At 44.8% G+C, this 13,825-nt stretch overlaps 1 protein-coding gene across 3 annotated transcripts; it reads right to left on the bottom strand.

Annotated features, from left to right (window-relative positions):
* TRIM56 (tripartite motif containing 56) lies at positions 1 to 3,404 on the bottom strand. 3 transcript variants are annotated; one of them, XM_090279097.1, is made up of 3 exons: positions 3,311 to 3,404; positions 2,360 to 3,076; positions 1 to 2,249 (listed from the first exon to the last, which is right to left on the bottom strand). In XM_090279097.1, the coding sequence occupies exons 2-3, from the start codon at positions 2,449 to 2,451 to the stop codon at positions 11 to 13; spliced, it is 2,331 nt and encodes a 776-aa protein (XP_090135223.1). In that variant the 5' UTR covers positions 2,452 to 3,076; positions 3,311 to 3,404; the 3' UTR covers positions 1 to 10. The 3 variants fall into 3 exon arrangements, with proteins under 3 accessions (XP_090135223.1, XP_090135224.1, XP_090135225.1); XM_090279098.1 differs by having other exon boundaries at positions 2,360 to 2,475; XM_090279099.1 differs by lacking the exon at positions 2,360 to 3,076.
* Between the last annotated feature and the right edge of the window lie 10,421 nt (positions 3,405 to 13,825).

Raw genomic sequence — 13,825 nt, 5'->3', positions numbered from 1 at the left:
TCCCAGTCTTTTAACTGTCAGCAGAACGGACCCGAAAGATGTGGATGGTCCCATTACTGAGGGACACGACCAGGTACCTGCCGTCCACAATGGTGGTCACCCGGGGCTTTTCCAGGCCATGATAGGCTGTCAGGAAGTCACCTAAGAGTGACCCCTTCGGGTCTAGGATCACCACCTTGTTGACCTCGCGGAGGGTCAAAAAAATGTAACCCTTCTTATCCACAGACACAGAGCCCGGTTGGCAGCCATGCAAGCCTGGTCCTCCATACTCTCCAATTACTTGACCCAGCCCATCACAGACCACCACACTATTCTGCTGCCAATCTGACCCCACAAAATTACCCTGGGGGCTGGTAGTCAGGAACACTAGTGCCCGAAGGCCCCGACTGGCCTTGCCCCCAGGGATAAAGCGGGTGGCTAGGCTGCCTTCCATGTTATACACCTCCACATGGCCCGACACACTGACAGCCACCCGGTCCCCACTTGGCATTGCAGCCACAGCATGGCTGGCCTGGGAGAGGCTCAGGGCTCGGCGCCACTGCACCTCACCATCAGGGCTGATGAGGTAGAGCCGAGCCCCAGCTGAGAAAGCCACCGCACCCTGCAAGGCGGCCACACTGCAGGGGGAGCAGCCCTCGGGGACAGGCACAGCGCCTTTGTAGTCACCATTAAGGGAGAAGCGCTTCAGAGCCCTGTTCTGCTCATCTGCCACCAGGATCTCCCGGGGGCCGAAGGGACAGAGCCCAGTGATCCGGGGAGACCGCTTGTCTCCAGGCATCCGTGTAGGAAAGCTGCAGGAAAAGATGGGCTTGGGGAGGAGGCCGGAGTCCTCCAGGTTTGGCCCAGGTGCTGGGCTGGGCTCCCGGGATATTGACTTGAGCCTGCCTTTGAACTTCCTCTTCTTGTTGGACCTGCCGCTAGTCTGGGCTCCTCCATCTTCTTGGGGCATCTGGTATCTGCCATCTTTCAGGGTCTGGGCTCTCTCTGCCTTTGGGGTCGGGCTTCCATCTTTCTGGGGTGTCTGGGCTCTGTCCTCCTTTTGGGTTTGGGCTCCATCCTCCCTGCAGTTCTGGGTTTCCTCGCCTCCCTGGCTTCCAGCTCCATCTTTCCCACTGTCCTTTTGGGGCTGCTGCTTTTCAAAGGAAAGCCATAGCAAGTGGCAGTTCTTATCCAGGAGCCCAGGATGGAGTTCCAGCTGGGGCAACAGACAGGGGGCTGGTCCAGGCAACCACGGAAAACCCTGCAGCTGCTGGAGCCTCTGGGCAATTGCCCCCTCCAGAGAGAGTATCTCAGCCTCACGACCTAGGCTGAGCACCCGGCGGGCAAAGGCAGCTGCTGCCCTGGCCACCTGCTCTCGGCTCTCCAGCTCCCCCAGCCTCTCCCGAGCAGCCTCCTCTGCAGCCTCCATGTGGGCCCGTAGCTGCCCCAACACCTCCTTCTTCTGGGCCAGGAGGGCTCGGAGAACCCCCTCAGCAGCCTCCTCCACTTGTGTCCCCACTCTGGCCACCTGCTCCCGCAGGCGGGCTAAGCCTTCTTTTTCCACCGCCCGGGCTGCCTCTAGCTCGGCCAGGTTCTTGTCCACACCCGCCAGCAGCTCCTCAAGGCCTGGTCTCCGGGCACGCACAGCTTCAGCCAGGGGCAGGCAGGGATGGTCCAGGTGGGGGTCCAGGCGACACTCACGGCACAGCAGCTGGGAACAGGGTTGGCACAGGAATCGCAGGGCCTCCCCCGGGTGCTGAGGACACTGGGCTGCCTGGCGTTCCCGGGCCTCCTCGTCATACAACCCTGCCCTGTAACCCACCAGGTCCACCACTCGGTGGGTGTGAGTCTGCCGGGTGCAGCGGTGCCCATCGGCACAGGCCTGGCACAAGTCATCAGCACAGTCTAGGCACCGGGCTGTGGCTGGACCCCCGGCACTGGCACCCCCCATCAGGGGGCACAGTGCGCAGGCTGGCTTCCCTGCGCGCAGATCTCCACCCGCCCGCGCCTTCACTAAATCCAGAAGCCCATTGACAAAGAAGTTGTTCTTGAAGGCAGCCACGCCTGCTGGCGGCACGGGCACAGTCTCGCGGCACTCGGGGCATCGGAGGTGGCCACCCTCAGCCAGCTGGGCAAGGCAGTCCTGGCAGTAGGTGTGCAAGCAGGGCAAGGTTTTGGGCACCCGCAGCTGCTCCAGGCAGATTTTACAGGCCAGGAAGTCGCTGCTCAGGGCCTCCAGAAGAGAGGGCGAGGATCCCTGGGACACCATGCTGCAAGTGAATGGGCAGGGTTAGAGGGCAGAGGGCACCACCACAGGGCCCCCAGCCTGCCCTCCTGCCTCTCCCTCTATCCCCAAGCTCTACCAGGTCTGGAGAATCACCTGAATGGCCAAGAATTTTGTTCTGGTCTTGGAGGTCCTCTGGCCACTTGCTCTTGAGCTAAGGAGCTGCCTTCTTCCTTCCATGCATACATTCAGCAAATGTGAAAAAGTCAGTGCTACTTGTGTATGTCAGGAGATGTAAGAAATGACAAGAACTGAAGCCTGGCCTCAGAGAGTGAACAGTGTAATGACCAAGTGCCCTAACTGACAGGCCTTGTGGTAAGCATGGTCTGAGCCCCTGTGTTAATAGGTCCTGGGGATCCTGCTGGGGTAGGGGACACAGCAGGAGGTTCAGGTGGGCAGTTTTCTTGACTTCCGGCATTTGGGGCAGTATAATGGGCCCCAATTCCCCCATCCCACACACCCGTCTTCTTCTAGACCCTCAGAGCAGCAGCATGGGTAGCAGGGACCCCACGTCCTGCCCTGACGTTCTGAAATGGGTTCTGGAGCAGGCAGCAGAGAGGCTGAGAGGAAGGGGCTGCCCTGCCCTCTCCTTCCAGCCGATAGATGTTGGGATCACTGTAGCCTTTGCCTCAACTCCTAGAGTCCTCTTCTTTCCGTCTCCCCTGCTGCAAGAGGCCCTCTGCTCTCCTAGAAACCTCTGAGCCGAGTTGTATGAGATTCATCTGCGAATCCTCCCAGCTCCCAGCACAGTAGCTGTGAAGTACTTGATGACGGGACTTGGGGAATTTTCCCCAAACTTCCGGAAAGTGGGGGCTGGGAGGAGAGTTCAGAGTGGGAGGGTGGTCTTTCCCAAGGGAGCCTCAGACCTTTGGCCCTGTGGGGTGAGGTGGGGGTGGTCCCTGCCCAGGCTCCCCTCTTCTCCTGACTTCCGGGTCCCTCTCTCCGCCTCCCCCCTCCCTTCCTCTTCCTCCCTTGCTCTCTCTCCCTTCCCCCCATTCCCTCCAGTTCAGGTCTTCCTTCAACCGCCGTTTCCTTCCCTCTCCTTACCTTGCCTGAGCTGACCGTGGGCTGCAGGACCAGAAGTGGGGGTGCTGAGCTCTGGAGACGGCTATTACAGGGTGCCTGGAAGAGAAACAAAACTGAAACTAATTACACTTGTGCAACTTCCGTCCCAGCCCCGGGACACCGACTTCCACAGCCTCGGGCCCCGCCTTCTTCCCCACCCCGCCTACACCTCTTCCTGCAGGAGGTGGGGGGGGACCCCATCAGAGTTCGGCCCCCTCTGGGAGGCTGCACGTTCTGCCTGTCAGTTGTGTAGCCTCAGGACCTGCTCAGTCAGCTAAGCTTGTTTGTCGCAAATGCAGGGAATTGCCTAAGGACGAACTCTCTGAGGGAAAATATTAGAGATCCCATGTGATTCAGACCCCAGTCCTCAGGCCAGGTTTCCAGTGCTGCAGCTTTTCTGCAAATCCAGTGCTAGGTGAGGCTCCTGGTGCCAAAACCGCCTGCTGAGCTATGAGAGACGCTGTGGGAACCAGATAGGGGGCCTCCGTCTGAGGGGGTAAGCAATGGCTCCCTGGGGGAGGCGTCACCAGAGGTGAGTTTGAAGAGTGAACAGAGGTCTGGGGAGAATATTCTTTGCAGGAACAGCAAGCAGGTGGACACAGAGGAATGAACTACAGTACCACAATTGTCCTCGGTGGTTCTAAGTAACTAGGATGGTTTGTGGGAAGGGGATACGCGAATGGTGGCAGATCGGGTTATAGAAAGAGGCAGCGCAGCCGGATCATGAAAGGCCTTATGAGCTACATGAAGGAGTCTTTGAAGTTTCATCCAAAAAGCCAAAAGAAATCACCGAAGGATATTTTCACCAACATCTTATGAAAATTTTGAAGCACAAAGAAGTTGGAAGAATTGCAGCGAACACTCATATACCCAACACTTTGATTCTGTAGTCAACATTTTACGATAGTTGATTGATCATATATATCCATGTATGCACCCCTTTATCCACAATGACAGGTTTTCAGCAGGAAACCCAACTGATGAGAGAGCTCACTCTGGCAGCAGTCCAGAGCATAGAGGGGAGCCTGCCTAGAGGATCCAGGTGAAAGGTATGTGTGTGGGCGGGGTAGAGGTGGGGAAGGAGGAGTCTGAGCTGACCCAGTGGCAACAGGGACAGAGAGGAGGGTGGAGGACTTATTGCTGAAGGCAAAAGAAGACCTGGGAGGGCGGTGAAGGAAGGAGGGCAGGATGTCCCTTAGGGTTTTCAGGTCAGGAGGGAGGACTAAGCTGGTGACTTTTCCATGCTTTTTCTAAGTGTATCTGTGGTTTTGACGAGGTCACTCAACAGTGTCCAAAGTGAGAAGAACAGGGTTGAGATGGCACTATGGGGGACACAGACATTTAAGGGCAAGGGGGGGAGGGGCTGGAAGGAATCTGAGAAGTAGTTGCCAGAGGGGTAGGTGGAAATCCAAGAGAAAGGTCACAGAAGTCATAGCTGGAGAATGCTGTACTTCCAGAAGAAGGAGGTGACCAGTGCTGTGGAATGCTACAGACCAGATGGTCAGCCAGGATGAGGACAGAAAAATGTAGTGGCGCATGTGTGCCCCTAAGTGTATGTGTATACCTGCATGTGCTTATGGCCTCTGTGTGTACATGTGCACATTCAAGAACGATTTATTGAATGCCTGCTGTGGCCAGACAGTGTGCCATGCACTGTGGAATATACAAAGATAAACAAGATATGTTCTCTGCCCATAAGGAGCTTACAATCTAATAGAGGAGGTGAAATATATACATGGTGAAATATGAGACAATAAGAAAAATGTGATACTAAGGTGTCAAAATAATCACCACAGTGGCTTCCTTTTATTGAGTGTTTAGCATGAGCTTGACATGGGGTGTTGTAAACAAACTGATTTAATCCTCACAATAACCTGGTGAGATATGTATCATTATTGCCTTCATTTTACAGGTGAGGAAACTGAGTTAGAGAAATATTGATTCACATGAGGCCATATAAAGTGCTATGACTAAACAGAAAAGGGAGAATTTAATTTCTCCTGGAATGGTGGTGGTGGTGTGGAAATCAAGAAAGCTTCCTGAAAGATGAGACATTACAGTGGCTGTCCTACCTGCCTCCCTTAATGTAGAACAATTGCTTAAAGTGTCTGCAGTGTGGTGCCAGGCCCCAGAATGAGTTTCTCTACCCTGAGAAAGGGCTCCTAAACCAAGTGATAACTCAGCTGCAGCCAACTGATAAGCATTGCTATGGGGATGCATGCAGGGGAGGAAGAATTGGGGTAGGGTGGAGATAGTTGTTAGATGCTAAAGGCACCTCAAGATGACTCTTGGGGAAGTTGGTTGGTCTGATAGGACTGGAAAGAAGGTGGGTGTAGGGTAGTGGCAGGCAATGGAAATTGGGCAGGCGGAACAAACTAAAATTTTCTGTTTAGAATCCCATGAGGCCTTAACTTAATAGGGAGCCATTATAGGATTTGGGACATTTGGACTTTGTTCTGTAGGTGCTGGCAGGGGGCTTAGGAGTGTGAGCAAAGATTTTAAATCTTATATAAATAATAAGGATAATTTAAAATAAAATTTTAAACATCACCGTAGTAACAAAATATTTGTGTATATTTTGTTCACTGTCCATATGAAATATATTTTACATAATTGTATTTATAGCATACATGTACTTTTTGTCTACTTAATAACTTAATGTTATATCAACATTTTCTATATTTCTACATAGTATTCATAGTTTAATTATATCCATAGTTTACATAACTAGTTAGTAATATGCTGGTAAGCCAGCTTCCCCCCTTACCAGTTTCCATGTTGTAAATAGGGTATAAATATTCCCACCAGGGCTGATTTAACAACCAGCTGCAAAAGTCCTGAAATTTAACAATGACCTCTCCGGAGCCAGTGCTTTGGGGAAGCTTTTAGAATCTTCTCTTTGTCTCCAAGTTCTAAACTTCACAGTGAGGGCATCATGCTGGGCGTTCAGTGAGCTCTTTCACTCCAGGAACAGTTTCCCTCTGGATCTGGGGAATTTTCCTAAAGCATTTTGTTCACGATCTTCTCTCCCCTGTTGTGTCTGTTTCCTCTTCTGGAATTTCCATAATTCAGATCATTCTGATGTTGTATCTCACTCTCTTTTTTCAAAAGGTTTTATTTTTATTTTTAGAGAGAAGAGAAGGGAAAGAGAAAGAGAAACACAGATGTGCGAAAGAAATGTCAGGCATGTGCCCTGACCGGGAATCGAACTGGTGACCCTTCTGTTCACAAGCCTGCACTCAACTCCTTGAGCCACATCTGGCCAGCCAGGGCTAGCTGCTGTATCTCTTAAATGATTCCTCTAATTTTATTCTCTTCTATTCTTTTCCATTTCTTTCTCTTTTTGTACTACTTTCAGGGAGATTTTTTTCAACTTTAACCTTCCAGCCTTTCTATCGTATTTTTCAAATCTGTTGTCATGGTTCTAATTCATGAGTTCCCTTTTTTTGCACCTTATTTTTCCTGTGGAAACAATATCTTCTATTTCTGAGGATATGATTGATAGTATTGTGTGTGTGGTTTTAGTTTTCTTTGCCTTGTATAGTTTCTGTTACCTCAAAGTTGTTTTTCCTCTTTCCCTCTCTTTCTCCCTTTTTAGGTGAGAGTGGTATTTATTTTGCATTTTAAAATTAACTTTCTCAGGTGTAATTTACATATAATAAAAATCACTAATTTAAGTCTATAGCTGAGTTTGTTTTTAATATTTTATTTATTTATTGTAGAGAGAGGTGGGAAGAGAAGAAACAGTGGGAGAGAAACATTGACGTGTGAGATGCATGTGCCCTGATTGGAAATTGAACTGGCAACCTTTCACTTTGTGGCATGATGCCCAACCAACTGAGCCACATTGGCCAGGGCTATAGTTGAATGAGTTTTGGCAGAGGTATATAGTCAAGTAACTACCAACACAATTACCAACATAATCATATGGGGTGGACAAAAGTAGGTTTACAATTGTGAGTATGTGAAACACAGAGTTTATTCTTGTATTATTGTTTATTCTTGTATTATATATTTTCCATATGAACAACTATAAACCTACTTTTTCCCACCCCTGTATATACCACCACTTTTTTATCCTTTTTTGATGGGCACTTGGGTTGCTTCCATATCGTGGATATTATAAATAATGCTGCAATGAACATAGACGTGCATATATTCTTTTGAATTAGTGTGTTGGACTTTTTTTGACATATACTTTTAAGTAGATATATATCCAGTTCCATTTTTAATGTTTTGAGGAACCTCCATACTGTTTTCCACAGTGGCTGTACCAATCTGCATTCCCACCAACAGTGCACAGGGTTACCTTTTCTCCACATCCTTGCCAGCTCTTGTTTGCAGGTGTGAGGTGTGGTTTTAACTTGCATTTCTCTGATGACTAGTGACATTGAGCATCTTTTCATATGTCTTTTGGCCATCTGTATGTCCTTTTTGGAGCAGTGTCTATTCAGGTCCTTTGCCCATTTTTCTTTCTTTTTTTTTTGATGTTGAGTTGTATGAGTTCTTTATAAATTTTGGATAGTGACTCCTTATCTGATATATCCTTGGAGAACATTTTGTATTCAGTATGCTGTCTTCTTGTTTTGTTGATGGTTTCCTTTGTTGTACAAAAACTTTTTAGTTTGATGTAGTCTCATTTGTTTATTTTTTCTTTTGTTCCCTTTGCCCAAAGAGATGTATCAGAAAAAAATACTGCTAAGAGAAATGTCAGAGATTTTACTGCTTTTGTTTTCTTCTAGTTTTATGGTTTTCTTACATTTATAAATCTTTAATCCATTTTTAGTTTATTCTTGTATATGATGTAACAAGGTGGTCAAGTTTTGGGGGTTTTTTTTGCATCTATTTGATTTTTCTCAACACCATTTACTGAATAGACTGTCTCTACCCCATTGTATGTTTTGTCTCCTTTATCATATATTTATTGACCATATAGGTATGAGATTGTTTCTGGGCTCTCTATCCTGTCTTATTGATCTATGCATCTGTTCTTATGCCATTAGATCTTTTTTCTTTTCTAATATAAGCATTTAAAGCCACATATTTCCCTCCTAAGCTTTGCTTTGCTGCTGCATTCAGTAGTGTTATGCTAAACATTTAACTACTAAGTTCTTTTTTATTTTGGTGGGAGGGGAAACACTGTTTTATGGCATTTACCAATTTCTGTGGTGTAAATACTTCAGCCCTTATTGATTTAAAACTATCAACATGAGGCTACAGGACACAAAGTAGGGGAAGGTTGTGCATAATCTGCTCTCAGGAGCCAGTACACACTGGCTCCAGCATACCATTGCAGTATCTTATCAATTTTAATATTTGTGTTTTTATTTTCATTCAGTTCCAAGCATTTTCTGATTTCCCTTTTGATATGTCCTTTGACCCATGGATTATGTGGAAGTGTATTGTTTAATTTTCAAATATTTGGGAATTTCCCAGATTTCTTTCTTTTATACATTACTAACTTAATTCTGTTGTTGAAGAAAATACTTTGTATAATTTCAATATTTTAAATTTATTTAGACTTGTTTTATGACCTAACATATGATCTATCCTAGACAATATTTCATGTGTGCTTGAAAAGAATGTATACTCTGTTGTTGGGTGGAGTGTTGCGTATATGTCTAAGTCAAGTTGATGAATAGTGCTGTTCAAGTCTTCTATATTCTTACTGATTTTCTGCCTAGTGGTTCTATTAATCACTGACAGTACTGACATCTCCAACTATAATGGTTAAGTTGCTTATTTTTTACTCAGTTCTGTCAGTTTCACTTTATGAATTTTGGGGCTCTGTTGTTAAATGCCTATAATATCTATCTCTTTCTCTTATCATTATGAAATGTTCCTCTTTGTCTCTATTTCTTTTCTTAAATATTAGTATATATTAATATGTTAATGTAGTCACTCCAGTTATTTCATGGTTACTGTTTACATGATATATATTGGCCCTGACTGGTGTGGCTCAGTTGATTGGGCATTGTCCTGCAAAGAGAAGGATGGCTTGTTTGATTCCAGGTCAGGGAACATGTCTGGGTTGTAGATTCAGTCCCCGGTCAGACCGGGCATGGTCAGGGTACATTCAGGAGGCAACCAATTGATTGATGTTTCTCACTCACATTGATGTTTTTCGTCCTCTCTTTCTCCCTCCCTTTCCCTTTCTCTAAAAATAAGTAAATAAATAAAATCTTTAAATGATATATATTTTTCATCCTTTTTCTGTCAACCTATTCATGTCTTTGAATCTCAAGTGTGTTCCTTATAGACAGCACATAGTTGGCTCTTATTTTTTATCTAGCCTGACAATTTCTGCCTTTGATTGGAGTAGTTAGTCTATCTATTCAGGTTTAATGTAATTATTTACATGATTAAATTTATGTCTGTTATTTGCTATTTGTTTTTTGTCTCATATCTTTTTTGTTACTTTGTTCTTTATTGCCTTAATATTAGAATATTTATAATGTATTATTTTAATTCCACTGTTGCTATATGTTTAAACTTTTTTTCTTAGTGATTGCTTTAGAGATTGTAAAATGCATCTTTGATTTATGAGAATCTATTTTGGGTTAATATTGACTTAAATTCAATAAAATATAGCAACTTGCCTCTATTTTCACCCTTTCTTTTTGCTATTTTTGTCTAATATATTACATCTATGTATGTTAAAAACCCAACAATACAGCATTATAATAATTATTTAAACAATTTTTTCTTTTTAAAAGACATTTAGGAAAGAAAAACTAAAAATCAGTCATTTGTATTTACCCACATGTTTAAATTTCTGGTATTCTTCATTCCTTCCTGTGACTTAGAGCTACCATCTGGTGTCCTTCCTTTTCAATATAAAGGTCTCCCTTCTGTATTTTTGGTAGGATAGGTTGACTATCACCAAATTCTTGCAATTTGTACTTATCTGAGAATGTTTTTATTTTAGCTTTAAAAATTTTAAATAAGAAATTTATTTGCATAACAATATTCTTGTCTTGAAAAGTATGTAGGATTCATTTCTTTAAAATAGTCTATCACTTTTTAAAGACATATTGCCATACATGTAACAGCTACATACAAATAAAGTTATTAAATTGTCCTTGATTTTACAATGACAAATGAAAAACATGCAAGTCTCTAAACCAGATATGCAGGAATGTTTTAGTTTTTTTTTTTTTAAACAGCAAGAGCTAATAACTTATTGGAATATAAAGATGGGAATTAGATGAGCATGTTTCTAATGGAGAAAGGAAGTATTTTCACAGATGATGAAATATATCATTGGCCATTTAGGTTTTTTTAAGTATATTTTATTGATTATGCTGTTACAGTTGTCCCAATTTTTTTCTTTTGCTTCTTTCCACAAGGTACTCCCCTTCCCTTCAGCAATCCCTCCTCTCTTAGTTCGTGTCCATGGGTCGTGCATGTAAGTTCTTTTGCTTCACCCTTTCCTATACTATTCTTAGCATCCCCCTGTCTATTTTATTCTTACCAGTTATGCTTCTTAATCCCTGCACCATTTCCCCCTATCTCCCCCTTCCTCCTTCCAGTTGATAACCCTCCAAATAATCCTCATACCTATGATTCTGTCCCTATTCTGGTTGTTTGCTTAGTTTGTGTTTAGATTCAGTTGTTGACAGTTGTGATTTTTTTGTCATTTTATTGTTCATGCTTTTGATATTCTTTTTCTTAAATAAATCCCTTTAACGTTTCATATAATGATGGCTTGGTAGTGATGAACTCTGTTAGTTGCTTTTCATCACTTTGAATACCTCTTGCCAGCCCCTTCTTGCCTGCAAAGTTTCTTTGAGAAATCAGCTGATAGTCTTATGGGAACTCCTTTGTAGGTAACTCTTCTCTTGCTGCTTTTAAGATTCTTTTTTTACCTTTAACTTTGACATTTTAATTATGATATGTCTTGGTGTGGTCCTCTTTGGGTCCAATTTGTTTGGGACTCTCTGTGCTTCCTGGACTTGTATGTCTATTTCCTTCCCCAAATTAGGAAAGTTTTCTTTCATTATTTTTTCAACTAAGTTTTCAATTTCTTACTCCTCGTCTTCTTCTTCTGACACCCTTATGATTAGGATGTTGGCATGTTTACAGTTGTCCCAAGTTTCCTAATCCTCTCCTCACTTTTTTCAATTTTTGTTTCTTCTTTCTGTTCTGGGCGAACGTTTATTTCTTCCATTTGTTCCAAATCATTGATTTGAATCTCGGCTTCCTTCCCATCACTGTTGGTTCCCTGTATATTTTTCTTTATTTCAGTTTGTATAACCTTCACTTCTTCCCTTATTTTGTGGCCACATTCAATCATTTCTCTAAGTATCCCAATCACCAGTGTTTTGAACTCTGCATCTGATAGGCTGGCTATCTCTGTTTCATTTAGCTCTTTTTCTGGGACTTTGTTTTGTTCTTTCATTTGGGCTGTATTTCTTTGCCTCCTCAATTTGGCACTTGCCCTGTTTGTTTCTGTATATCAGGTAGAGCTACTTTGACTCCATGTCTTGGTAGTGTGGCCTCATGTAGTAAGTGTCTTGTAGGGTCCAGTGACACAGCCTCCCCTATCACCCAAGCTGGGTACTCAGGGTGCACCCTTTTTGTGGGCTGAGTACACCCTCTTCTTGTAGTTGAGCCTTGGTTTCTGTTGGAATATCAATGGGAGGGACTTACCCAGGCCAGTCAGCTGCAAGGACTGGCTGTGACCATTGACTACCAACCTCTGCCTTCTGTGGATGATCAGCTGTGCAGGGGCAGGGTGGTGATGCTCCAACATGGTCTGTAGCTGTCCACTGGGTGCACTGGCCCTGGGGTTTCCTGAGTGGTGAAAGCCAAGGTCAGCCCGCACCTGCTTTTTGCCTGAGGCACCCTGCATGAGCTCTAAAGCAATCTGAGATGGCTGCTACTTGTACTGTGCTTGGAGATTCCCAGGCGAAGCCAAGCTGTGAGTCTAATCTAGTAAGCTGGGCCTGGAGCTCACTGAGGCCAGCTGTTGCTTGTTTGATAGGATTTAGGAAGTTGTGAAGCAGATGCCAAGACCAGCCATTTGTATGGAAAAGCAGCTTGCGTGGGCCCATAAATTGGGTCAGGTGGAGTCTCTGGGGATCTCCAAGGCAGGTCAAACAGTGCTATCCAGGTTGACGGAGTCTCGGATGTGGCACCAGCTTGCGGGCTCTGTTGGTGGAGGGTTTAGAAAAGAGACAATAGCCTCTGCTTACCTTGATGCCAGACACTTCAGTTTCTCCTTGTATACCACTGGTTCCTTTTAAGCTGCTACCCTGGTGCTGGAGCACAGAGGGAGTGAGTCTTAGTAAGTCCATGTGTGGGTTCTTTAAGATGAACTGCTTGGGGCTCCAGCATTTCTTCCACTGACTCAATCTCTGCTGGTTTTTGCAGCCAGAAGCTGTGGAGACTTGTCATCCTGGCCCTGGAACCCTGGGCTGGGGGACCTGGTGTAGGGCTGGGACTCCTTGCTCCTGAGTTTTTGTCCACCACACGCGGGTGAGAGAACAGCCTGTGCCGCGTCTGCGCCCCTTCTACCAGTCTGAATGGATGTGGTTTCTTTCATTCCATAGTTGTCAGACTTCCATTCACATTGGTTTCTGATGGTTCTGGCTGATGGTTCGTCTCCATTTTAGTTGTAATTTTTACGTGGTTGTGCGAATCGGTGAGCCACATCTGCCATCTTGACCGGATCTCCTAGTTTTATTTTGTTTTTTTAAAGCAAGATGCTTGTGCACATATCTCAGTCACTTCAGGCACGATGAAAGAATGGGGAAGGAAAAGTGAAAGAATAGAGGAAACTATTCAGGATGTGATAGAGCCATATTGCAGTTTTCTAATTGAGCATGTGTTCTTGGTCTATGGAAATATTTGGGCTAAGTAGAAGGTTCTCTTTTCAGTAGATGCTTCCTGTCCACTCTAGGAATATGTTGACTGTATCTTTGCCATCTATTTCATTAATTGGCTGCCCATCATTCACAATAGGCTTTCAAGTGCTCCATGCCTCTTAACCTTAAACTGCACCACAGAACCATCCTGCCTCCCACCTTCACATTAACATCACCGCTGTTCTCGGTCTGGACTCCTTTCTTGGGTTTTTCATCACAGCAAGTACTGGAGTTTCCTCAGCTACTGGTGCACAAAGATACCAGATCGCCACCAAAATGGGTATGTGAACAGTGCCACAAGTGGCAAAACAAGTCGTTTTTATTTTTGAAGGTTTTTGGGGTTTTTTTGCCTTTTCTCTTTTCCTTCTCCTTCTGGATTCCCCTTAAAACATATGTTGGTATGCTTGACATTGTTCCACTGTCTCTCAGTCTCTGGGGTATTTTTTGTTTTGTTTTGTTTTGGTGCCAGAAGCTCCCCAGTGTCCCTTCTTTTTGGGCGTGAGCCCAGGAGGCCAGGAGCAGGCACGCTGCTCCTTATTGGAATGTGTGCATCATTTTTCCCTCTCAGTCTCTGTTTTTATTCAATACTTTTTCCCTCTGTTCTTCGAGTTGGATAATTTTTATTAAT

The sequence above is a fragment of the Furipterus horrens genome, unplaced genomic scaffold (assembly GCF_987537825.1).
Source record: "Furipterus horrens unplaced genomic scaffold, mFurHor1.1.pri manual_scaffold_5, whole genome shotgun sequence".
NCBI classification, from domain to species: Eukaryota; Metazoa; Chordata; class Mammalia; order Chiroptera; family Furipteridae; genus Furipterus; species Furipterus horrens.
This window is presented reverse-complemented; position numbering and strand designations above follow the sequence as displayed.